The sequence below is a fragment of the Thermobia domestica genome, chromosome 4 (assembly GCF_964235325.1).
Source record: "Thermobia domestica chromosome 4, izTheDome1.hap1.1, whole genome shotgun sequence".
Taxonomy (NCBI): domain Eukaryota; kingdom Metazoa; phylum Arthropoda; class Insecta; order Zygentoma; family Lepismatidae; genus Thermobia; species Thermobia domestica.
In genome coordinates this window covers 331,826,832-331,852,986 of record NC_137457.1, presented here as the reverse complement: position 1 = coordinate 331,852,986, position 26,155 = coordinate 331,826,832, and the positions used below count along the sequence as shown (strand labels likewise).

The following is a 26,155-nucleotide window of genomic DNA, read 5'->3' as shown; positions in this document are numbered from 1 at the left end:
ACGAACCCTTTAAGCAAACATTATTCACCTTTCATCTAGTTAGTTTAGTGTTTACCTATTTCTACCTAAAATGAAAATTCAATTCAGCATTTAATTAAATAAAGAAATTTCAGCTGCAAAAATCTTTCACAAAAAAAAAGAAAAAGAAAAGAAAAAGAAAAGAAAAAGAAAAAATTCTGCCGAAAGTTTTACTTGGACAATACTTTCTTTTCTGTTCGGTTAGTACAAATTTATTCTAAACAGTGGTAATGCTCTCTTTCTTTCACACACACACAGTGGCGTACACAAGGTAGGGGATTTTGGGGTTTAAACCCTCTCTTGAGCAAGATATTAGGGGAAAATAAATGTTTATTATATATACTAGAGATGGCCAATTCCGGAATTTTTACTTTCCGTATCCAAACAGTAAAATCGGAAAAATTCTGGAATTCGCAAAATTTTTCGAATTTCGGATTTTTTCCGAATTCTGGATTTTTTCCGAAATCCGGAAAGTGAAATTTCCGATTCCGGATACTTTTGACCATCCCTGTTATAAACCTATTAAAATAAATAGGATATAACGAAAGTTTTGGGCCAAACACTGTCTCCGTTAAAGCTAAAGATGCAAAAAGATGGAAAGAAAGTTGTTGAAAATAGGTACTTTTGATCGTGAATAGTGGAATTTTTCCAATCACACCAACCGTTAGGCCTCCACATTGTTAATGTGCCCAGTGTTAAATGGAAAAGCAACGTTTCCAGTTGAACAGGCCTTCATCATATCAATAATACATAAGCGTTGTTGCAAAACAAGTTTGAGGATTCAAGCTTGAACTCACACAACAGTGTGCATGCTCCCCGTGTTTATTTTTTACGTGCTCCTAGCTTTCTTTCGAACAACCTTCTGAACTGGAAATGTTGCTTTTACATTTAACATAGAGCGCCTTACCAGTGTGAAGCCCAAACGTCTGGTATGAGTAGAAAAAAATCACAATTTTAAACTGAAAACCGTCGATTTCTACAACTTCCTGTATTTCCATCTCTTGTATGTTTGCTCATAGCGTAGTTGGCCTCTAACCCGGAATTTTTGATACACCCTGTATATACAATCGTGTAAACAGATTTAAGAATGCCTGGTAGAAAATCAGGAATGTGGTATTTCGTAGCCCTAGAATCTTACAAAATAAAGTTATTATAATATAAGCTAATATGTATTGATACTTTTGTGTTTTAGTATCTTCTTTCAATGATACAAGCTTCTGAGAGTTCTATGTATTTAGAAACATCCACTGACGTTTTTCCACGTGGTCTATCTCGCTTTTTTTAAAGAGGTCTTCGATATGGCAACGTAGCAGAAACCACTTCTCTAATAAGAATCATGTAGTCATATGCGCATTCCCCTTCGCTCCACTTCCATCCACAGCGTACGAACCGGTATAAACAGGGTGCCAGATAACACCAGTTACCTCTAGAGTAATTGGTTTCTTGTGGATGAGCGAAGGGTAAAGAGAAACCATACGAGTAATGATTGCATTTTGAGGGTCTCTGGGAATTGTCTCGGACACCTTGTCTCTCGTTACGTAGCGGTTTGCGTCAACGAAACGCGAATCTTATGTTTTACAATATTTTGCGATACTCGACATAGCTGTTATATTTACCTGTTGCATTATTTGCATTACGTTGCGAGCAGTGGCGGCGATTTGACGTTAAAAGTGAGGAGACAAGACATGATCTAAATATTTGCATATCAATGTTAGTTTTGCTGGTTGTTTCTAGCACTGTTTGACGAAAGCTTGTATAACTAATAGGATACTATATTTTTCAGTTAAAATGCCGTACATCGTATTTCATACTTTATTACATAACTTGACAAGAGCAACACAAGTAGGTATTTTAAATGTATCCCATTGTACTCTTAAACAACGAAAGTGCAAGAAGAGATTTGATTCCTTACTCATGAACATCTTAAAATTCTGCCTGGAAAATTGCGTGATCAAATTATTTAATAACAAATTTGCAAAACAAATAAATAGAAAGGATAATATTAATCATAGTAATGAATAATGATGCTTGTTTTGTAGAAGTTATATTGAAACTGGGATTAATGAACAACTTATAATTTTAATTCCACACATGCTATTAAATGTATGTTATTACTCTTAGAAAATGAAAGACAGTAAATACTACAAGTATATGCTACGACATTTAAAGAAATACGCGATTGCAATATTAATTGGTTTGAATTGCAATTAAAACGCAATTCCTGTAGCTTTCTTAATTCCACGGGAAGACAAATAACCAATACGTACTCACGTAACGGCAAATATTATCTGGCACCATTTTTTTTCTATGAACCATTAATACATAGAAAATCTTTATATTTCCAAATGAAACTATATACATTAAGGGGTCACCTCAAAAAAGTTGGTGCAACTGTCCCCCCTCTTGACCCCTAATCGCCGCCGCTGGTTGAGAATAGTCTTACAAACTGAGGCTCCTTTGTTGGCTAATCGCTTATTTCAGCGTTCTTTATTACTCGCACAACTTCTATTTACTATGGTGAACAGGGTTACCACTTATCCAAAGCAAAATGTAGGGATACTTCATACAGCAAATGAAGGTAGAAATGTACGATCGTTTTCTCGTAATACTAATAAGATAATATAAGTCTTTCTAGTGAAGTGAAAATCGTATTTATGTACTTGAGGAAAGGAAAATGTGTTGTAAGGTTTTCTCTTATTTTGAAGACTGTGTAATAATGTGGAAACTAAGGATGTTATAAAATAGAGGATCTGCCCTTACAACAAAATCTTGAAGCCATATGTCACAGTTTTGTTACCCTTACTCTGCCCACTCAGCCCAATACGATTGCAATGTTTTGAGCCAACAATCATGGCGGAAACGAAAATAGCCAATCAGACGATGGCGGAAACAAGAGTAGCCAATCAAACGTGCCGATGCTCGGTTGTTTTTTGGCTTCATTGATTTAATAGGATAAAGATACATATGGACAGATCCTCTATTTATAACGTTCTTGGTGGAAACTAAATTCCAATAATAATAATAATAATAATAATAATAATAATAATAATAATAATAATAATAATAATAATAATAATAATAATAATAATAATAATAATAATAGTAATAATCACAACGAAGTTTGGTAACGGTAAATTACAAATGTTCATTACAAGATGTACTTTATTTATAACTAGCAGCGTTCACCCCGCTTCGCTGCGGTCACCCCGGAACGCAATAAACTTTGTTACTTAGATAATTTTTACTTTTTCGCTTTCAAGTGATATGATAAAAACCATAGAAGATTGCAGTAAATGTTAACATTATATCGCCTGTCATTTATGTTAACCCGCCCCGCTTCGCTGCGGTCACCCCGGAACGCAATAAACGTTGTTACTTAGATAATTTTTACTTTTTCGCTTTCAAGTGATATGATAAAAACCATAGTAGATTGCACTAATGTTAACATTATATCGCCTGTCATTTATGTTAACCCGCCGAGTGACACGGTCATGCGGGTTGCATATAAATACGTTTATTTTTACCTATGATGAACTAATAACAAAGGATTTGTACGTTATGGACACTTGAATGGTCAATTATCTCAAGACACTGGTAATTAAAAATTAAAGTGATATGATAAAAACCATCTAGGGTCCAAATCCTAATAACCCCCCAAAAATGAAAGAAATTGGTTCAGCCGTATTAGCGTGATGAGGGAACAAAGGATTTGTACGTTCTCTTTTATATATAAGATATCACAGTTCATTTTGGGAGTAACATATTTCTCCCGTGCTTGCTCCCTAGATTCGGAACCTTTGGGTTAAATGCTTTGTGTGCACCCTGTTGTATATTTAGGCTAATAAATGTAATCCTCTGTTGCTTGCTTTACCTAACTCTATTTATTCTTGCAGCATGGACGGCTCGGATTTATGTTTCGAAATCGTTAGAAGAGCCACGGAAGGATTTATGTATAGCGAAGCTGTAGCAAGGTATGTCGCAGTAATAGTCTTAAAATGTATATAATTGTTTTAATGCTGTACTTTATTTGATGTAGACAATGATATTTCAATCACTCAATCAATCACTATTTTAATATGTTTCGTTATTCCAGACAGATAAAATTAATATAAGTATACTATCTTTTGTTAATTGGTATTTTGTTAGGAATAAAAGAGATAAATGTTCAATATGAACCAGAAAACATGACGTAGAAATTTTACAGTTTTTGTACTGATCAGGGAAATGAGGGAATACTCAGGGAAAATCATTTAGATCAGAGAAGCTCAGGGAAAAAGACTGGAAATCAGGAAAAGTCAGGGAAATTTTATAAAATATATTTTTCTAACCTTAATTGTACACCAATTTCAGCTTAGCCAACCATTATAATGGACGTTGTTCAGATTTTTATGGGAGATAAGTGGAATATACGTATAAGCAATTGATTACTATTTGTCTCAATAGAATATAATGTTCTCATATATAAATATTCACCGTTATATATTCCTTATTTATATGTCAACGTCATGCGACACCTGTCATGAAAGTCAGGGAATTTCCTGCCAAAGGTCAGGGAAAAGTCTGGGAAATAGATTTCTCCAGATGAGTGGGAACCCTGTTTTAACGTAAGTTTGTGCTAAAGTAATGCGCAAAAATGTTTACTAGAAATGTATATGTGAATTAGGGTACATGCCGTAAAATGTCTAACGTGAATTAGGGTACGTGACGTAGAAATGTCTAATGTGAATTAGGGCACATGCCGTAGAAATATCTGATGTGAACTAGGGCACATGCCGTAGAAATGTCGAATGTAAATTAGGATACATGTCGTAGAAAAGTCTAATGTGAATTATTTAAGTATATGTCACAGGGTGGATTGATTTAAATCAGTCTGATTTAAATCACGATTTAAATCAAGATTTAAATCACTTGATTTTTTTAATACAAATCGTTGATTTAAATCAAATTCCGAAATAAAATAATTTAAAGTGAAAATAAGTAAAATTCCGTTTCTGTTCTGTTATTTCGGTTACAGAAGTTAATAATCATAATACAATGAGACTCAAATGTACAGTATGTACACCATAGTATGAAAACAAGTGTCATGCACAAGATGATTAGGGAAAATCCGGTTTTGAACGGGTAACGGAGCAATGCTGCTTTCTTCTCTTCGTAACAATGGGTTTGGGTTTTTAAATCGTTAACTATTGCAATGGGGAAATCACCATCGACATTTAAGACGGAATTCTTTCGCGTCTGCTTGTTTGTTCCCAGATAATAGGGCGTATTTAGAGGGGTCCTATCCACTCTCCGATTTTTTTTTTTTTTTTTTTTAAGATTTATAACTTTAGGCGAAATTTATGCATTTCGTGCCTTAAGCTATTTCCAATTTTTTTAAAAATATGCCCCCTACCAAACTAACTTCATATCAGTAACTTTTGTGAAAAAAGTGACATTTTGATAAACGTTGCAACTATACTTTTTCCTTAATGCTTAACATTTAAATTATATTACCTATTTTTATTCTATTAAAAATCGAATCTTCATTACTCGATTAAAAAAGTACCAATAAACCTTTTTACTTCGTTTTATTTATTTATTTTTTTTTCAAAATTGAAGGCATTGTAGAACATGTTACATATGCTTTCACGCCTTTCTGCGTCGAGACATAGTATGTGATGACATCATAAATTTAAAAAGATATTTTTTGTTATGCCTATTATTCTTATTTTTTGGCGGGTTTACATTTTGCATTCAAAAAAACTGAAATTTTGCACAGTCGTTCAGTGCACCCCTTAGTATTTTTCAGATGTTTTCAGATCTCTGCGTGAAAACAGGGAGGTCTAGAGGGGAAAGTGTAAAAAAAAAAAAAAAAAAAAATAACAAAATAGCTTGCTCCGGTATTCAGATAGAGTCATATGAATGGTACCGTTTGAAAGGCTGTTCTATTCTAAAGAGAAGGACGTACGAACTATGATCCTAGGATAAATAGGGATGTTTCAGGAAACTGTTACCTGAGATCCTGTTTTATACGGGAATCTAGGGTATTTGGGAGATATTATTTTTCGCGGGCTTACTTTTGCACCTAGAAGATTGAAATTTTGCACATTTATTCAATGTACCCCTTAGTATTTTTCAGTTTTTCAGGTCTCTACCTTAAAACAGGAGGTTGGTCCAGAGGGGTAAAAAGTAAAAAAGGATATTTTTAACAGAAAATCTCTTTTTCGTAATTTTTCCGCCCCAGATACACGATGGAGACATTTGAATGGTACGATTGAAAATCTTTTTTATTACAAATCACGACCCTAGGATAAATAGAGATGTCTGAGGAATTTTTTTTTATTACATGCGGGTTATCTGGGGCATTGTGGGGATGTTCTTAGCTCATTGTTAAATATTTTCCCCGCCCTTACTATTCAAGATAGCTTGGAATTGTATACACACATTTAGTACAGCCCTTAGTATTTCCCAGTTGATTTTGAGATATGTGCGTTAACACAAGGGAGTCCAGAGGGGATCAAAATTTGAAAAAAAAAAATCAGAAAGATCCCATTTTCTCTCAAAATTTCCCGCTTCAGGGACATGATAGGGAAATGTGAAAGTTACCGTTTCAAAGGCTGTTCTATTCTGAAGAGAATGAGGTATGAACCATGATCCTAGGATAAAATAGGGATGATGATATAGCTGCTTATCCATAATTTTCCTTCTAAAAAAGCCAAAATTTAAAAGTGTTAAGAAACATTGTTTGGGATTAACAGAGGTTAACAATTCGGGATTAATTGAAAATTCAACCCTAATACTTTCACTTAAATGGCATAATTAGCATTCAATATTAATTCCTAATGCTTTTTCTTTAGTTCGCCACTTGTAATTCACGAGAAGAAAGATTTGATTTAAATCAAAAAAATCGATTTAAATCAAAAAAATCAACAAAAATGATTTTTTTTAAAAAAAAATCATGATTTTTTTCCACCCTGATATGTCATATAAATATCTAATGTGAATTAGGGTAAATGCCGTAGAAATGCCTACGAGAGAAAAAAAGAAAAGAAAATCTTTTGTGGTCCTAGTTCTCAAAAAAAAAAAAAAAAAAAAATATAAACTAAAATTCTGGCCACAAAAAAAAAAAAAAAAAAAAAAAAGGTATTGCCTTCTACGGTCCTACCATCCATTGGATGGGAATGAAACTCTTGATAAATATTACAATAAACTACATTAAAGTTTATATTTTGTGTATTAGTTCACTTTGGTAGTACTTGTTTCATTTCGCACGTAGTTCTCTTTATATCACATTGTACAACTAATATTATTTATGTTTGCACTTGTTTACAGCACATCACATGCCGAGAGAGAGGGCGTAACCCTCTAGTGGCAGTTCCATATGCAAATAATTGATGATTAATACCAATGGAATGAATTATACCCTACAAATAAATAAATACTCCACCAAAAAAAAAAAAAAAAAATCCTATAAGAAAACCCATTCCTTGTTCAACCTAAAATCTTCCTCTCAAAAAAAAAAAAAAAAAAAAAAAAAAAAAAAAAAAAAAAAGGTCCTAGTTTCTAATGCAGGTGACAGAGAATTGAACATGTCAGTAGCTTGAATTCCACTAAGTTGACATCTAACATAATCTCGGTCCTGAAAAGGTTCGACCTAAAGACTTGTTGGACAAAGGTTTCCAGAAAATCATTTTGTTTTTGTTGTTGTTTCTGTGTTCCATTCTTTCTTTGTATCATACAGTTACACACACATTCACATTGTCTTTGTTTGAGCTTGAGGGGAGAGGAAAGAATGAAGTGTATCAGTAACATGTTAGTAGGCGTTGACGATATAATATTACAAAGCTAAAGTGTTGTTCCTATCAGTGTAATAAACATTCTTTTGAAGTTAACCAGTGAGTTTTTGTTTCTGATCATGCGGGTTATTCATAAAATATTCTCTTCATACAAACAGTGACACTTGCAGTAGCTAATATAGGAATGGGTAAGTTAGCATGATCGTTATTATTATCATTATGGAAATTATGCAGGGTGATCTAGAAATTTATACAGGGTGTTTCAAAACAACACGACAACGTTTGGGAGGTGATTCCAGTCCTGATACCAAGATAATACAAAAAGTATAGACCAACCTGGGTCCTTTCGGAGTTATAGGCTAACGAAAACGTGAAAAAATGAACTTTAAAGGTCCATAGCTCCAGAAGTATGGGACCTACCGTGGTCGGGTCAATACTTCACCTAGGAACTAGTATGTGTCCTATCCAAATATCCAAGTTTCAGAATCCTGCAACAATTTTTATAGAGAAGTTTAGCTACGGTTATATAATTTGAAGTACTCGCCAATTACCACTATAAAACTTGTTGCGGAAGTACCGCACGATTCTGAAACATGTATTTTTGGATAGCGCACATGTTAGTTCCTAAGTGAAGTCTTGACCCGACTACGGTAGGTCCCATAGTTTTGGAGGTATGGATCTTTAAAGTTCATTTTTTCATGTTTTCGGTAGCCTATAACTCCGAAAGGACCCAGGTTGGTCTATACTTTTTGTCTTATCTTGGTGTCAAGAATCACCTCCCAAACGTTGTTGGTATTGTATTGAAACACCCTGTATATTAAAATGGTAGGTTTATGTGTTTGTTTCCAAACAAAACTTTATATGTTTGTCTCCAAACCTTTTGAAAATCACAAGTGCTAGAAACGTGCCGTTTTCGTTGGTCGATTCCAAATTTTGTGTAGATTGTCCAGTTCTAATTAAATATTTAAAAAAAATGCGGCTGTTATTTCTTTATTACATTTTAAGGTATACACTGGAAATGATGAAATTTTACAAAAGTAAAGCATAATATCATATGAGTTATACATTCCAACACAACATTTTTGTATACAGGGGTTTCAAATCTCTCAGGCGTTTGTTTCATAGCCAAATTATAATGAAAAACAAAGGATAACCATTCTCCAGACTAAGATGAATCTTTATTCTTTGGAGTGTTTTGCCGAATGAACACCATATATCACTGACATTATAATTAATTGTGTGTGTAATGTGTTTGCTCATTACATACTGGATGCAAGAAGAAAGAAAACACTACATGAATTAGAAATTCCAACCGGAAGTAAGGTTTAATCTTGTAAACCGTTCGAGATATTGAAAAAATAATCGAAAAAAAAAATGTTCACTATCTGGTACCCCTTGCCGATTTCTATCAAGACGTCTTTCACTTGTGTCTGTAAAGGGACATGTACAGATGTTGTGAGAAATGACAAGGAGATTCATGCTCATATGTGAATGATGCGCTGTGTAGAGAGCAAGTGTTCAGCTAGTACACATTAAAATTGAACACGGTATACAAAGCCTTTATTTGTGTGATGTTAGAAAGAGACCAATCGTAACGTACTTGTGAGGACCTCGGTGGCCATCTTGAATGCAGCCATATTGAATTTGCGCCAAAATTATTTTATGGGAACCATAGAATGTGATACGATTTTCTGCTATTATATGCTCTCAGAAATACATTGTAATTATTTTGGAGCAAGGGGGAGAGGGATATATATATATATATATATATATATATATATATATATATATATATATATATATATATATATATATATATATATATATATAATTGACCGATATTGGTACCACATCCATAGTTCTCGGGGTCGCTGAGATGAACAGTGACACTTCTGATGCCGTTTAAATCCAAATTCAGCCCCGCAAGTTGGGGAGGAGGAGGAGATATATATATATAAAAGTTATAGAAAATGACCAATATCAGAGGGCGCTTCAGTAATAGTAAAAAGTGATTGATTAAGGAAGTATGTTACTAATTTTTGAATCAAAAGATTAAATATATTTCAATCAAAAATTTAGTTGTACGCCTTATATTTGCAGAACTTCATATTGACTAGCTAAACTCAAACTATCACTTAACGCAATACGATGTGGTTTCTGTAGAAGATACGAAAACTCGATTTGGGGGCCGTTCAAAAATTTTGTGGCCCCTGATCCAAAAAACTAATTCTTGGCAAAGATCGCAATCTTTTAAGCCATTTTTTGATCATTCCTAAAATTGTTATTTTCTTATTTTAACACAGCGAAGCGAGTAATAGGCGCTAGTTTTCAAATAATTTTAATAGCACTCCTTTTCAGCGCCGAGACTATATAAGATATTGACCTACGGTTTAAGGTGGAATCAAAACGGCGTGACAAACATCTTGGTATTTGAAGGCGGAGTTCCAAATTCCCTTTAAATGCTGCTAGCAAATGAGAGGCCAGCGGTATTGCCACGTTTATTTTGCACACATCCACGTCTATCCTCTGCCACCTGATCGCGCTATTGTTCGTCTGCTTAGCCATAGCCACACCCCTTAGCACTCGGCAACGTCGCGTCAGAGCTTGCGTTTTATTCGTTTAGCTGAAATGCCAAGATGTTTGTCACAGGCTTTAGACCACTGTGACGCGTTCAGTGCTTAATAATCGTAAATCGGGAATGCTTCAGACAAACTCTGTGATCTATAGTTGACACCAGTATGGAAGTGATTTGAATATGCAATACGAAAACGCACACTATTTGTATAGTCTCTATCTTGCAGTCACAAGTTATAGAAATTTCTAACAATGACGTAAGCAAATAAGTTCTTTGAGTAGATGTAAATTAACATGCTGCGTTCCTGCTTTATGAACTTGCTGTCAAAATATTAGGCCTACGCAACTGGTTAAAGTGACCCTATTCTACGATACTATGGCAAACCAGTGTAGCACGTAAACTTTACCCCCGGGAATTGTTACTGGGGTACCCCTTTCCCATTTATTTGAAACATTTGGACGAGATATCATACCATATCAAAAGATACGTCAGAGAAACATTCCGAGGGGTAGTAAAACCCTCGTTTTCCTTACGGAATTATTACTCCCCTCAAATTCCCATTTATTTGAAATGCTTGAATGGAAAATCATATCATATCAAAAGGTAAATCAGAGAAACACTTTTACGAGTGGATAATAAAACCCTAGAGAATTATTAGCCCCTCGAATTTCCATTTATTTGAAATGTTTGAAGGTAGAATCGTACTGTTTCAAAAGATACATCCAGGAAATACTCTGACGAGAGGGGTAATAATACCCTAGGAATTATTACCCCAGTGAATTCCTATTCATTTGAAATGTTTGAACGTAAAATCATACCATATCAAAGAAACATACTGACGAGAGGGAGGTAATAATACCCTAGGGAATTATTATTCCCCTTGAATTCCCATTTATTTGAAATGTCTGAACGTAAAATAGTACTGTTTCAGAAGATACATCTAGGAAACACTTTGAGGAGAGGGGTAATAATACCCTAAGGAATTATTATTCCCCTTGAATTCCCATTTATTTGAAATGTCTGAACGTAAAATAGTACTGTTTCAGAAGATACATCTAGGAAACACTTTGAGGAGAGGGGTAATAATACTCTAAGGAATTATTATCCCCCTTGAATTCCCATTTATTTGAAATGTCTGAACGTAAAATAGTACTGTTTCAGAAGATACATCTAGGAAACACTTTGAGGAGAGGGGTAATAATACCCTAAGGAATTATTATTCCCCTTGAATTCCCATTTATTTGAAATGTTTGAACGTAAAATAGTACTGTTTCAGAAGATACATCTAGGAAACACTTTGAGGAGAGGGGTAATAATACCCTAAGGAATTATTATCCCCCTTGAATTCCCATTTATTTGAAATGTCTGAACGTAAAATAGTACTGTTTCAGAAGATACATCTAGGAAACACTTTGAGGAGAGGGGTAATAATACCCTAAGGAATTATTATCCCCCTTGAATTCCCATTTATTTGAAATGTCTGAAGTAAAATAGTACGGTTTCAGAAGATACATCTAGGAAACACTTTGAGGAGAGGGGTAATAATACCCTAAGGAATTATTATCCCCCTTGAATTCCCATTTATTTGAAATGTTTGAACGTAAAATCGTACCATATCAAAAGATACAACTAGGAAACACCTCGATGAGAGGGGTAGTAATACCCTTTCCCATTTATTTGAAATGTCTCAACGGAAAATCATGCCATATTAAAAGATATATCAAGGAAACACACTGACGAGAGGGAGGCAACAATACCCTAGGGAATTATTAACCACTTGAATTCGCATTTATTTGAAATGTCTGAAAGGAAAATCATACCATATCAAAAGATAAATCAGAGAAACACACTTACGAGTGGATAATAATATCTTAGGGAATTATTCGCCCCTTGAATTCGCATTTATTTGAAATGTCTGAACGGAAAATCATACCATATCAAAAGATAAATCAGAGAAACACACTTACGAGTGGATAATAATATCTTAGGGAATTATTAGCCCCTTGAATTTCCATTTATTTGAAATGTTTGAACGTAGAATCGTACTGTTACAAAAGATACATCAAGGAAATACTCCGACGAGAGGGGTAATAATACCCTAGGAATTATTATTCCCCTCGAATTCCCATTTATTTGAAATGTCTGAACGGAAAATCATACTATGTCAGAAGATACGTCAGAGAAACACTGACAGTTGGTAATAAAACTCTAGGAAAGTATTAACCTTCTCGAATTTCCATTTATTTCAAATGCTTGAATGGAAAATCATACCATATCAAATCTTGTATTTCCAAGGGAAAAGGAACTCGGACAGAGATGGAGTGGATCGTGGATCAACAGAACGTGACCCACTGGGACTCACCATCCAGCGTAACCCACTTTATCCACCGACCCACTCTGCTAAGTGCATTGTAGACAGGATCTTCTGAACACTGGCGAATTTGTTTAGTTTTCCTTTCAAGGCCTTCATTTTTCTTCTCTTTTCATTTTTTTCTATTTACTTACCTAAGATGAGTAAAGTATATATGAGGCGCCTAGTATCAAAATCCGCCACACCCATTACCAGTGGCGGATCCAGGCGATCGCTCCCCCCCCCCCAAGAAGAGGAAACTTTCTTATTTTATACATATAAATAAAATCCATCCCAGAGTTTGAATCTGTTAAAAGTATCTCTAAGTAGCAGTATGACAACCCACCGCCCCCCCCAGAAGTCGGTCCTGAATCCGCCCCTGTCCTTTACGCTTAGTTTCGAGTAATGTCGCAAAACGTGCACTGAAGCTCCATATTCACGTGTACAAAGTTCCATACTTGAACTAGTTTTTTAGTATGAAATATTAAGCTTTTAAACACGACTGTATTTCCATAGAATTCCTTTAGATCAAACATATATATCAAGCGATATATAACTCAATTTCGGTTTAAAAAAAAAAAGAAAGAAAAATGAATTTGGCGGGTTTGGATAGACCTACTAGGCGCCTCATAAGTCATACCTAAGTGGAAAAAGAACTCCAGGCACTTTTGGATACTGATATTTGTAGTTGTAATAACAGCAAAAGGACTTATTACTTGGCTTTCGAGTCGCAATCGAATTTTACACATTTTTCCCCTTTACACGTTAACCTACTTTACTTTGATTTGAGATTTTCAAATGTCGCCCTATTTTCCATTGAAAAGTACCTTAATTCAACAAGGAAATAATTATATATGATAATTAAATTAAAATCCATTTCAATAAGGCCCCTGATAAACACTTTACCATTTTATATCGCAATGGTCAGATTCACTAGTATTGTAACAGAGCGGTTCTTCAGCGATTGACCGTAGAAGTTCGAACTCCGATTAACGACAAGGTGACGAGACGTCCCGTTTTAGCCGGGACAGTCCCTTTTCTCTAACCGTTGTCCCGTTTTTTTTGATTCTCGAACGGGACGCCTAAATGTCCCGTTTTTAAGTAAAAATGACCTAGCTGTCCCGTAATTATTATTCAAAATATAAATCGTAAATGGAAATTCTACTCTCTTCCGTACCAACACTCGTTGCCAAGGTTCAGCCGTGTCTAGAACTTCTGAATTTTCAAATGGGAATTGAGTGTTCGTGGTTCAAGTGGGAATTGAGTGGGAATTCTGAGTGTTCAACTAGTTAAAAGAATTGTTGGGTAGAACTTGCAATCGGGAACCATTATTTGTTGTGTGGTACACGTAAAGTTAGAAACGGTGTGTTATCACTCTTACTTGTGTATTTTGTAAATTGAGAACACTGCTGAGTCCCAAAATGCAATCTGAAAGTCAGATATCCTCTTCCCCCCCCACTAGCCGACTCGTATGCGTCCCGTTTACGCAAGTGAAAATTCTGATCACCATGATTAGTGATAATTTCACACCCTTGTTTTATTACAAGTGTAAACTCTTTAGTCAGTGGAGAGGAGAGCATGGAACATGGGTCGGATCGATGAGTTGATGACGATGGATTTTGATGCGTCATGGTGGGTCGTGTATCAGTTAGAGTGGGTCACGGTAGAGGTGGTTCAGTGGGTCATGGGTTAACTTTTCATTCACCCAAGGCATCTCTGAACCCGGCCTCTGCGTAAAATCTTCAAATAATAGCAATATTGAATCATCTACTGTAAAATAACGTCCATTTTGTTTACCACATTTGTCCTTCTTTATCCGTTATTGATGGTTGGGTCAAAGAAACGTGATCAGATACGATAAACACCACATAGAAAGCAAACAAACGCAAGGAACATAAACCATCATAAAATGAAATGTTTGTCAACGCGTTATTACACGATTCAATGCATTTGCTCTGAAATGAACAAACGAAACGAACATAAATTTGACATTGCTACGTGTTTATTGCATCAAACAATTGGCGATCGCAACAAGACAAACGTAATGGTATTTCAACGTCTTTTTTCCTGTGAACAGATCCGTGTTAAGTTCTCATTTTATATGAAACAAACATTTGATAGAGAATCTAACGATCTCCAAAACAAGCAATGAACAATACAGACAACAGATGCCTCACTGATAAATCCTCCATGTTTATAATCTACTCTGAGTCATTTTACTGTACATGTACCATAAACATGGTTTGTCACAGTGGCATTTAGGCATGTGAAAGACCTTGATAACAAATTTCAATTACTTCTTTATCTGCAAGAAGAAAAAGAAGAGAAATGACTTCCTGAAGAACAACAACAACAATAATAATAATAATAATAATAATAATAATAATAATAATAATAATAATAATAATAATAATAATAATAATAATAATAATAATAATATTTATATCCTAACCGACTATAGTAACATCCTTATTGTTTATTGTTCAGTTCAATTCTCTTATTTTATTTATCAATTTGTCCACAAATGGTAATCAATGAATCAATAAACACTATTTTCACAATTTGAGAGGTGGTCCTGAATAAAAAGATTTTTTTATTTTTTTTTTTTAGCTGCCCACAGAAGATATGAAGAGAAACTCAAAGAATTAATACATTTTCAAAAAGACCAGAAACAATCTGAAACATATTTTTTAGAAATGAAAAAGCTTGAGGAGCGCAGAAAGATGTTGAAATTTCGGATATTATTTTGTTTCTCCCCCAAATCATTTGATAGTGACGCTGGCTCATTTAGTAGTGATTACTTTTCGCTATTTGTAATTGTGATGAGTATAGATACAGTGTGGACGTATGGCATAAAACTACACTTCATAAAACACCAACCAACTTGTCTAAATGGCCACTAAAAAGCACAAATGCTATCTGAGTCAGTGCAGTTCTGCAGCAGGGTAGCGAGGCATTACGTCCATAGGGAGCAGGCGCGTCGGCAATGGTGGGTATACGCAAGAATGTAATGTGGCGTATAACGACCTAATAATCTTGTAGTCCAGGGTAATTAATACCAGAATTTGAATTTGAATCGTTGTCGTGGATCAGGAAATTCCAGGAAAAGTCAGAGAAATCAATAACAGAATTTCAAATGTGAATTGGTGTCGTGGATCAGGAAAATCCAGGAAAAGTCAGGGAAATCAATAACAGAATTTCAGTGTGAATCGGTGTCGTGAATCAGGAAAATCCAGGAAAGTCAGGGAAACAATACCAGAATTTCAATGTGAATCGGAGTCATGAATCAGGAAAATCAAGGAAAAGTCAGGGAAATCAATACCAGAATTTCCATGTGAATCGGTGTCGTGGATCAGGAAATTGCAATAAAAGTCAGAGTAATAATACCAGAATTTCAATGTAAATCGGTGTCGTGGATCAGGAAATTCCAGGAAAAGTCTGGGAAATTAATATCAGAATTTCAATGTGAATCGGTGTCGTGGATCAGGAAATTCCAGGAAAAGTCAAGGAAATCAATATCAGAATTTCAATGTGAATCGGTGTCGTGGATCAGGAAATTTCAGGAAAAGTCAGGGGAATCAATCCCAGAATTTCAATGTGAATCGTGTTAAAGTCTAATCGCAATATTTACCGAAATTTATAGAACGCATTTTTGTAGGTATTACTGTAATAGTATGTATTAGCTTAATAGTGTAATAGTATTTAGTAAATGGTAACTGTAAATATTCTTTTGTTAATTTCAGCCATTACATGCGTCAAATATTGGAAGCATTACGATATTGCCACGAAAACGACATAATTCATCGTGATATAAAGCCACATTGTGTTCTCCTGGCTACGAAAGAAAACTCGGCTCCTGTCAAGTTGGGCGGATTCGGAGTTGCTATTCAGCTGCAAGATGGAAAACTCATTAACGGAGGTGAGAGATGGACGTCATAATTAAATGTCGTTTTTTGTCTACTGTGCGGTACTGTATACGTATGTCCATTTTTGTATGTTATGTTGTATGAGTCTGTTTTTTTTTAATATGTTGCTTTTTTCAGTCACTTTCATGCACAGGATACATATATAGTACTACTTACACCACACTGAAGCATTACGAGGATTGTATGTGTAATGTATCTCACACTAGGTTAAGAGCAGAGATAACTTGGCTTTTATGACTTTTTTTTAAATTATATTTATTCCAATGGGATTACCAGTAAAATAAGTAAACCTTTCGAGTCAGCCAAGCAGGGTGTATCAAAAAGAACTTTACAACTTTGAAAACTCATATTGATTTATTTATTTATCTTAAAGACATGGTTTTGGTGTCATTTTGTAGCAAAATACATCAAATTTTGACTCACGTAGTACACTAGTTCAGAAACAAGCCACCGCAAGCGCTAGCGGCAGTTCAGCAAAGATAGCTGTCTTTACTGGTCCCGAGCGTGCTAGCTGTGTGTTTTGGTTTGAAGAATTCAAGTTTGAGACAACTGTGCAACGTAAATTTTGTGCAAAGTATCGTAAAGATCCTCCCAGTAGACCTACTATTTATCAATGGCATAAGTGTTTTATTGAAACTGGATGTTCGGTAAGATACAACAAATCTTCAGGTCGTCTCCGTACGTCTGAAGACGTTATAGAGCAAAGTGTAGCATCACCAATGGAAGCCAGATGGAACCTTTTTAGCCATAAGGTAAAAAAAAAAAATGATGTATTTTACTACAAAGTTACACCAAACCCATCTCTGTAGGCTAAGTAAACAAATCAATACGAGTCTTCAAAATTGTAAAGTCCTTTTTGATACACCCTGTATATATATATATATATATATATATATATATATATATATATATATATATATAGGGTGTTTCAAAACAACACCGACAACGTTTGGGAGGTGATTCCTGACACCAAAATAAGGCGAAAAGTATAGACCAACTTGCGTGTACAAATGCTTCCTTTCGGAGTTGTAGGCTGCCGAAAACATGAAAAACTGAACTTTAAAGGTTCATAGCTCCAAAACTATGGGACCTACCGTAGTCGGGTCATGACTTCATTTAGGAACTAATATGTGCTCTATCCAAAAATACATGATTCAGAATCCTAAGGTGCTTACGCAATAATTTTTGTACAGGCAGTTTGGTTACGTTCATATAATCTGAAGTACTGACTAACTACCTCTATAAAAATTGTTGCGGAAGTACTGCAGGATTCTGAAGCATGTATTTTTGGATAGAGCACATATTAGTTCCTTAGTAAAGTATTGACCCGACTACGGTAGATCCCATAGTATTGGAGTTATGGACCTTTAAAGTTCATTTTTTCACATTTTCGGCAGCCTATAACTCCGAAAGGAAGCATTTGTGCACCCAGGTTGGTCTATACTTTTTGTCTTATCTTGATGTCAGGAATCACCTCCCAAACGTTGTCTGTGTTGTTTTGAAACACCCTGTATATAGTGTTCTAAAATAGTGCCCACAGACAAAGAGCGCTATTCTTCAGGCCAAAGTAAGGCAAAAATACTATATAATGGTATACCTTCCGGGGTGTTCTTCAACCACTGTGCGGAATCAAAAATTTAACTATGTGGCAACATCGTAGATTAGTTTGAAACCATTTGCATTACTCTATGAATACATCAAATAATTATATCAATTGTTACGTAATAACAGCTGCTAGTGTCAACGTCTATCGACTTTAACTGCCATCTGGAGAGAATCAATGTAACTATTTGATGGATTAATAGATCTACTTTGTGTGCTTCTTTATCTACGACGTTGTCACATAGTGTAATTTGCAGCTCCAGACGGGTGACCCGAAAGGTATACAATTATATACATTTTTCGTTTTATTTTGACTTAAAGAATAGTGTTCTGCAGTCCGTGGGCCCCATTTCTAGAATACTCAATATATATATCGAATCTAGAATTTTTCCACTGTGAAAAAGATGAACTGTCATATTATGGCTACAGTGAAAATTTGGAGCTCAAATTTTTACTGGATAAAATGACACTTGGTCGTATTTTCTTATACACGAACCAAATGTCCGGTATGAATATATATATATATATATACTCACATGATCTATTCAGAAAATATAGTTACACCATTGAAAAATACAGTTACTCACAGGAGGTCTGAAAGTTGATTTTCTTAAAAATAGTATCTTTAGGAATTTTCACCTAATGATCTATTGTTAGAAACATTTCTTGGAGGTTTCTTTGAAAAACATCTCTGACGAGGGTTTGACTCTAAGTGTTGCGCACAATGCTTCCAGTTTCTTATATCTATCCCCCTTAACAGCATTTTCATCATTGAGAACTTTCCTGAGAAATTTTTCTGATAAAACATGTTACATTTTGAGGATTGTCAAAGGAAATTTCTTGTTAGCGTTTACAAACTAAAAATGTTTTCTGTCGGTAGCGAAGAAACGTCCCTTCAGGGAACGCCATCCAATTTTGCGCTTAGTTAATATTGTCGGCAGTTCGAATGGATCTCTAAATTTGTTCAAGGTACAAACTCTTCGTTTCTACTCTTTTCATTTACAGTTTACCATCATTTCTAAAAATCTAAATGACTGTCTTTTTGGCTCAGCCTACAGGCACCACACTCGTACTCTTTGCTTTTAGAATCAACCACAATTTTTCTTGGTAAATATCACTGACTGTGTCTTGCATGCTGAATCTACAAACGTGAAACTTTTACTTTTTGTATTTGCAATAGGCTACAAGATCTTTTATGTTCAAACTACAAACATCACACTTCAGGTTTTATCATTTGCAATTGATTATCATTTCAGCCAGTATCAATTAATTTGTCTTTTATGTTCTACAAGCAAGTGGATACAACACCACGCTCCATACTTACGCATTTATCACTTTGAGTTCTATGTCAATATTTTGTTGTTTCCTTCGAATTTCTTCTTCGCTTGAGTTATTGTGCATTTTACCTCTTACATGCATCTATTATTATCATTTGTTATTTTATACCCTAACTAACAAACCTTCTTGACTCTTCCACCAAGATTATTTTTCCTATTTTGATTTTCATTTCGCTTATTATTTGTTTTCTTGTGCATAATTTTGTCTTACTTTTATTGAATTTTCTGCTAAACATGTGCATTTCACGAAGATTTGTTTCTAATTTTTCTCACTATACACTAATTTTTCTTACTATACACTAATTTTCTCATTATACTCTAATTTTTCTCACTATCGTCCACTAATTTTTTCATTATACATTAATTTTTCTCACTCTACACTAATTTTCTCAATACAAAGTAATTTTTCTTTCTACTAATTCTCATTCTACTCTAATTTTTCACTATACATTAATTTTTCTCATTATTGTCCACTAATTTTCTCATTATACAGCAATTTTTCTCACTATACACTAATTTTCTCACTATATACTAATTTTTCTCTGTACTAATTTTCATTATACACTAATTTGCTCACTATACAATAATTTTTATCACTATCATCGACTAATTTTCTCATTATATATTTTTTGTCACACTAATTTTCTCTATATATATTAATTCTAACTATACACTAATTTTCTCACTATGCATTAATTTTCTCACTATACCCTAATTTTAATCACTATTCACTAAATTTTCTCACAATCCTCCATAAATCTAAGCATGTGCCTATTTCATCCGCTTGTTGTTATTCCTAGGCTGTGAGTCTGTCTGATTCCCTATATTATTTTGGTGGTTGTTCTTATTACTGGACAAGTTGAAAATGTTATGTAAAAATTTAAATTTACGAAAACGTGTGAATAAATTGAAGCAAATCAGGAGAGAATTAAATAAAGACTGACCGCATAAACTTGCGTTTTTTCACCGGTTTCAGATATTTTTCATTTATTCAATAGAAAGTAATAGATGTAACCCATTTTCGAATTTTGTAATACATATGTAGCTTTCTATTTTTTTAAAATGATTTTTGTAATTCATTAGAGGTTCCCTCTTTTATTGAACGTGTTAAACCCTAGTTAGATTATTGTTTTTTTTAAGCGAATCCGGATAAATTATCAATTCTAAAATGGACGGTGTACCGTATGAGCTTTCTAAGACAAAATAAACAGTAAAAAACTTTAATATATTTCGGGCAGCAAATCTTCACACATTCTCAGGACAATTTAGCATAAAAATATAGTTGAAAAGCACATTGCGGGATATACATATAGAGATAGGTCAGTACATCTTATGACACAATTTATGTAACCTTCTATAGTGCTTTGCCTGATGTAATTGTGATTTGAGGGAAAGAGGGTGTTTAATATATTTTGTATGAAAACTGAACGACTGTATCTTTGTTTACAAAACCCTATTACAATCTGAATGCCCAACGAACAAATTATTTAATTAAGCCCAAATCAATGTTGAATTTTGACTGTTTTGACTAATAATAATAATAATAATAATAATAATAATAATAATAATAATAATAATAATAATAATAATAATAATAATAATAATAATAATAATAATAATCATCATCATCATCATCATCATCATAATCATAATCATAATAATAATAATAATAATAACGCGGAAGCCAGTGGCGTATTTAGGGGGCTATTTGGATTCTGGATCAAGTCCCCCTCCTGAAATAAATTTGTTAGTTTTTCGCATTTCACGTACAACAATTATCCTTCGTACCATTTGTAAGAGTTTCATTGACTTTCCATTTTCTTGTGCTCTTTGTTTAGAAATAATACTGTATTTGTCAAATTTCATTCCATGTAAGAACTGTATTCTTTATTCTTTCTTTCGTTCATTCTACTCTTCTGTTTCTTTTTCTTAGTTATCACTTTCTTTCGTTTCTCCTATCAATACTTTCGACCGTTGTTAGTTGTGATTTAAGTCGACTGTCGTCAGTAATACCAAAGCTGGTAAGCGAAGCTGGTGTTCCACACCAACTTGCATGGATATCAACATAACGGGACTTTAGTTATTATAGCAAAGGAATATTTATATCGTTTAGTTATATTAAAAAAAAAAAGTAAATGTTTGAATTAAAGAAAATCAAGAGGAGGGAATAAGTAGCCCGGGAAATTAGATTGACCAGGAGTATGTTTCCTTTTTCTTCTATGAATAGAATAAAAGGTTAGACTCACTGCTAAATGTTTGTGTGTATCATATCACATAAGATTCACCAGTCTGCAATTCTTGCCATTTAAACTTCAATTTATGCATTAAAGAATATTTAATTCTCAAAATCACGCTTCCCCGTGTTGTGCATAGCTTACCCCTCCGAAACAAAATCTTAAATACGCCACTGCCGGAAGCGATACTAGAAACATATAAATAAAAACTTTACTGGGACAAATACAAACTTTACTGGGAGTGGGAGAGAAGAATAGGTACTCACTGATAGAGAACTACATCATAGCAGGTTGGAATCACATTAATAAGCAAAGAAAAAGAAAAGTTACATCTAATAGATAACAATACAACAAACGTGGAGAAAGCAGATTGAGAGAAAAAAATAGGAAAGAATGCAAATAACTAACTCAAAACGTAACGAAAAAATGGAAGAGAAAAATACCAACAGAACATCAAATAACGGAATGGTTTACAAGACACTGAAAAAAGCACTAAAAAGAATTGAAATTAAAATAAAAAGAAACATGTAGAAAGATACAGAAGAGCCTAATACTAGACACTTGTAAAATTGTAAGAAACTTCCTGTGAACCCAGAATAAAGGGGCAGAAGGAACATAGAGAAATAGTAATATAACTAGATGGCCCATGTACTACCATAGTTAGATGAGAAATTGAGAAAAATAAATAATAATAATCTTTGTCTTCGCCTTTTCTGATTTTCGTATGAAGTTGGCATTCTACTCTCTAACCCTTTCTCTCAACTCCCCATTATCCTGGGCGTCATCTATTTTTCGTCCCCTCTCCCTCAAATCATCTCGATCTTGTCCTTCCATTTCATCTTCTGCCATCTCCTGTTGTTTCTATCTTTCCAGTTCCTATTCAAACATAATCGTCATCTCTTTATTCTACATGTCCAAGCCATCTCAATCTTCATATTTGATTTTCTTTTACACAAAATCTCACTTTAACAGTGTCTCTTACGTAACCGGTCCTTATCCTATCCTTTTCTTCACACCATGCATCCATCTAAATATTCTCTTCTCGGTCACTTCCATCTTCTTTTCGTAGGCTCATGTAATTGTCCAGGTTTCACTGCTGTATATTATTGCCGGTGTTATTACCATTTTGTTCGTATATGTACCGCCTTTTTCACCTACAACTTACTTTCTTGTCATACAGCAACCCAATCACCCTTTTTCAGTCAGGCAGCCAGATTGTATTCTGTGTTCGGTTTCTGTACGTAGTCCTCCATCCTGCTCTAGATACAATCAAAAATATTTAACCCTTTTAAATTTTTAGTCCCTATTTTTAGGTTCTAGGGTAGTGTCTTCATTATTCGATTAAAAAAATAGTAATAAAGCTTTTTACCTCGGTTTTTTCAAACATGAAGGCATTGTAGAACACGTTATACATGGTTTCACGCCTTTCTGCATCGAAACATAAAGTGGGATGATGTCATAACTTGAAACAAAGGAATTTTAAGTCCTATTTTTATTATTTTTTGGCGGGCTTACGTTTGCACCTAGAAGACTGAAATTTTGCACATACATTCAGTGCACCTGGAATATACTTCCAGAAGAATACCTTCTGTCATACCCACATTACTCTTCACTTGGGTCTCTGCTCCCTCGTACATGCCCCTTGACAACCATACAAATTTCTCAGAAACCACCTTCTCTATTCCAGATGCAGACCAACTTCCACAAGAATACCTTCTGTCATACCCACATTACTCTCCACTTGGGTCTCTGCTCCCTCGTACATGCCCCTTGACAACCGTACAAATTTCTCAGAAACCACCTTCTCTATCCCAGATGCAGACCAACTTCCACAAGAATACATTCTGTCATACCCACATTACTCTTCACTTGGGTCTCTGCTCCCTCGTACATGCCCCTTGACAACCATACAAATTTCTCAGAAACCACCTTCGCTATCCCAGATGCAGACCAACTTCCACAAGAATACCTTCTGTCATACCCACATTACTCTTCACTTGGGTCTCTGCTCCCTCGTACATGCCCCTTGACAACCATACAAATTTCTCAGAAACCACCTTCTCTATCCCAGATGCAGACCAACTTCCACAAGAATACCTTCTGTCATACCCACATTACTCTTCACTTGGGTCTCTGCTCCCTCGTACATGCCCCTTGACAACCATACAAATTTCTCAGAAACCACCTTCTCTATCCCAGATGCAGACCAACTTCCACAAGAATACCTTTTGTCATACCCACATTACTCTTCACTTGGGTCTCTGCTCCCTCGTACATGCCCCTTGACAACCATACAAATTTCTCAGAAACCACCTTCTCTATCCCAGATGCAGACCAACTTCCACAAGAATACCTTCTGTCATACCCACATTACTCTTCACTTGGGTCTTTGCTCCCTCGTACATGCCCCTTGACAACCATACAAATTTCTCAGAAACCACCTTCTCTATCCCAGATGCAGACCAACTTCCACAAGAATACCTTCTGTCATACCCACATTACTCTTCACTTGGGTCTCTGCTCCCTCGTACATGCCCCTTGACAACCATACAAATTTCTCAGAAACCACCTTCTCTATCCCAGATGCAGACCAACTTCCACAAGAATACCTTCTGTCATACCCACATTATTCTTCACTTGGGTCTCTGCTCCCTCGTACATGCCCCTTGACAACCATACAAATTTCTCAGAAACCACCTTCGCTATCCCAGATGCAGACCAACTTCCACAAGAATACCTTCTGTCATACCCACATTACTCTTCACTTGGGTCTCTGCTCCCTCGTACATGCCCCTTGACAACCATACAAATTTCTCAGAAACCACCTTCGCTATCCCAGATGCAGACCAACTTCCACAAGAATACCTTCTGTCATACCCACATTACTCTTCACTTGGGTCTCTGCTCCCTCGTACATGCCCCTTGACAACCATACAAATTTCTCAGAAACCACCTTCTCTATCCCAGATGCAGACCAACTTCCACAAGAATACTTTCTGTCATACCCACATTACTCTTCGCTTGGGTCTCTGCTCCCTCGTACATGCCCCTTGACAACCGTACAAATTTATCAGAAACCACCTTCGCTATCCCAGATGCAGACCAACTTCCACAAGAATACCTTCTGTCATACCCACATTACTCTTCACTTGGGTCTCTGCCCCCTCGTACATGCCCCTTGACAACCATACAAATTTCTCAGAAACCACCTTCTCTATCCCAGATGCAGACCAACTTCCACAAGAATACCTTCTGTCATACCCACATTACTCTTCACTTGGGTCTCTGCTCCCTCGTACATGCCCCTTGACAACCATACAAATTTCTCAGAAACCACCTTCTCTATCCCAGATGCAGACCAACTTCCACAAGAATACCTTCTGTCATACCCACATTATTCTTCACTTGGGTCTCTGCTCCCTCGTACATGCCCCTTGACAACCATACAAATTTCTCAGAAACCACCTTCGCTATCCCAGATGCAGACCAACTTCCACAAGAATACCTTCTGTCATACCCACATTATTCTTCACTTGGGTCTCTGCTCCCTCGTACATGCCCCTTGACAACCATACAAATTTCTCAGAAACCACCTTCGCTATCCCAGATGCAGACCAACTTCCACAAGAATACCTTCTGTCATACCCACATTACTCTTCACTTGGGTCTCTGCTCCCTCGTACATGCCCCTTGACAACCATACAAATTTCTCAGAAACCACCTTCGCTATCCCATATGCAGACCAACTTCCACAAGAATACCTTCTGTCATACCCACATTACTCTTCACTTGGGTCTCTGCTCCCTCGTACATGCCCCTTAACAACCGTACATATTTCTCAGAAACCATCTTTTCTATCCCAGATGCAGACCAACTTCCACAAGAATACCTTCTGTCATATCCACATTACTCTTCACTTGGGTCTCTGCTTCCTCGTACGTTTCCCTAACCAGCCTTACATGTTTCCCAGAAATCTCCTTCTCTCTCATGCATGGATATAGTTTGGGAACAACAATAATAGACTTCGAAAATTTTAAGGACTTTCAAGCCACACTAGTTTTTGATAATTATGCCACGGATAATTATGTTACTTTCACTTTCTGAATGTCATAATTAAAATTCTTTAAGAAATTTGAAACACCTGAATTAGATGAAGACTCACTAGACTAACACATATGTTCTTCTGTTCCAAAGTGAACTTTTTGTTTTATTGTCTGTACATAATTTCCAGTTGAACTTATAAAACCTCTTGCATAATCACGTCTTTAAGTGTAAGCGCAAATTGAATGATTGTTACATATTTTATAGAATAAGGCATTCATTTTAGGGAATATCAAC

At 35.3% G+C, this 26,155-nt stretch overlaps 1 protein-coding gene across 3 annotated transcripts in view; it reads left to right on the top strand.

Moving 5' to 3' along the window:
- The window catches only part of LOC145684462 (peripheral plasma membrane protein CASK-like), a 547,766-nt gene that overhangs the window by 407,001 nt on the left and 114,610 nt on the right, over positions 1-26,155 (top strand). For all 3 annotated transcript variants that reach the window (XM_081756883.1, XM_081756882.1, XM_081756885.1), the window contains exons 4-5: positions 3,912-3,989; positions 16,462-16,637. In XM_081756883.1, the coding sequence (XP_081613009.1) occupies positions 3,912-3,989; positions 16,462-16,637 (254 nt within the window). The remainder of the gene's footprint in view (positions 1-3,911; positions 3,990-16,461; positions 16,638-26,155) is intronic.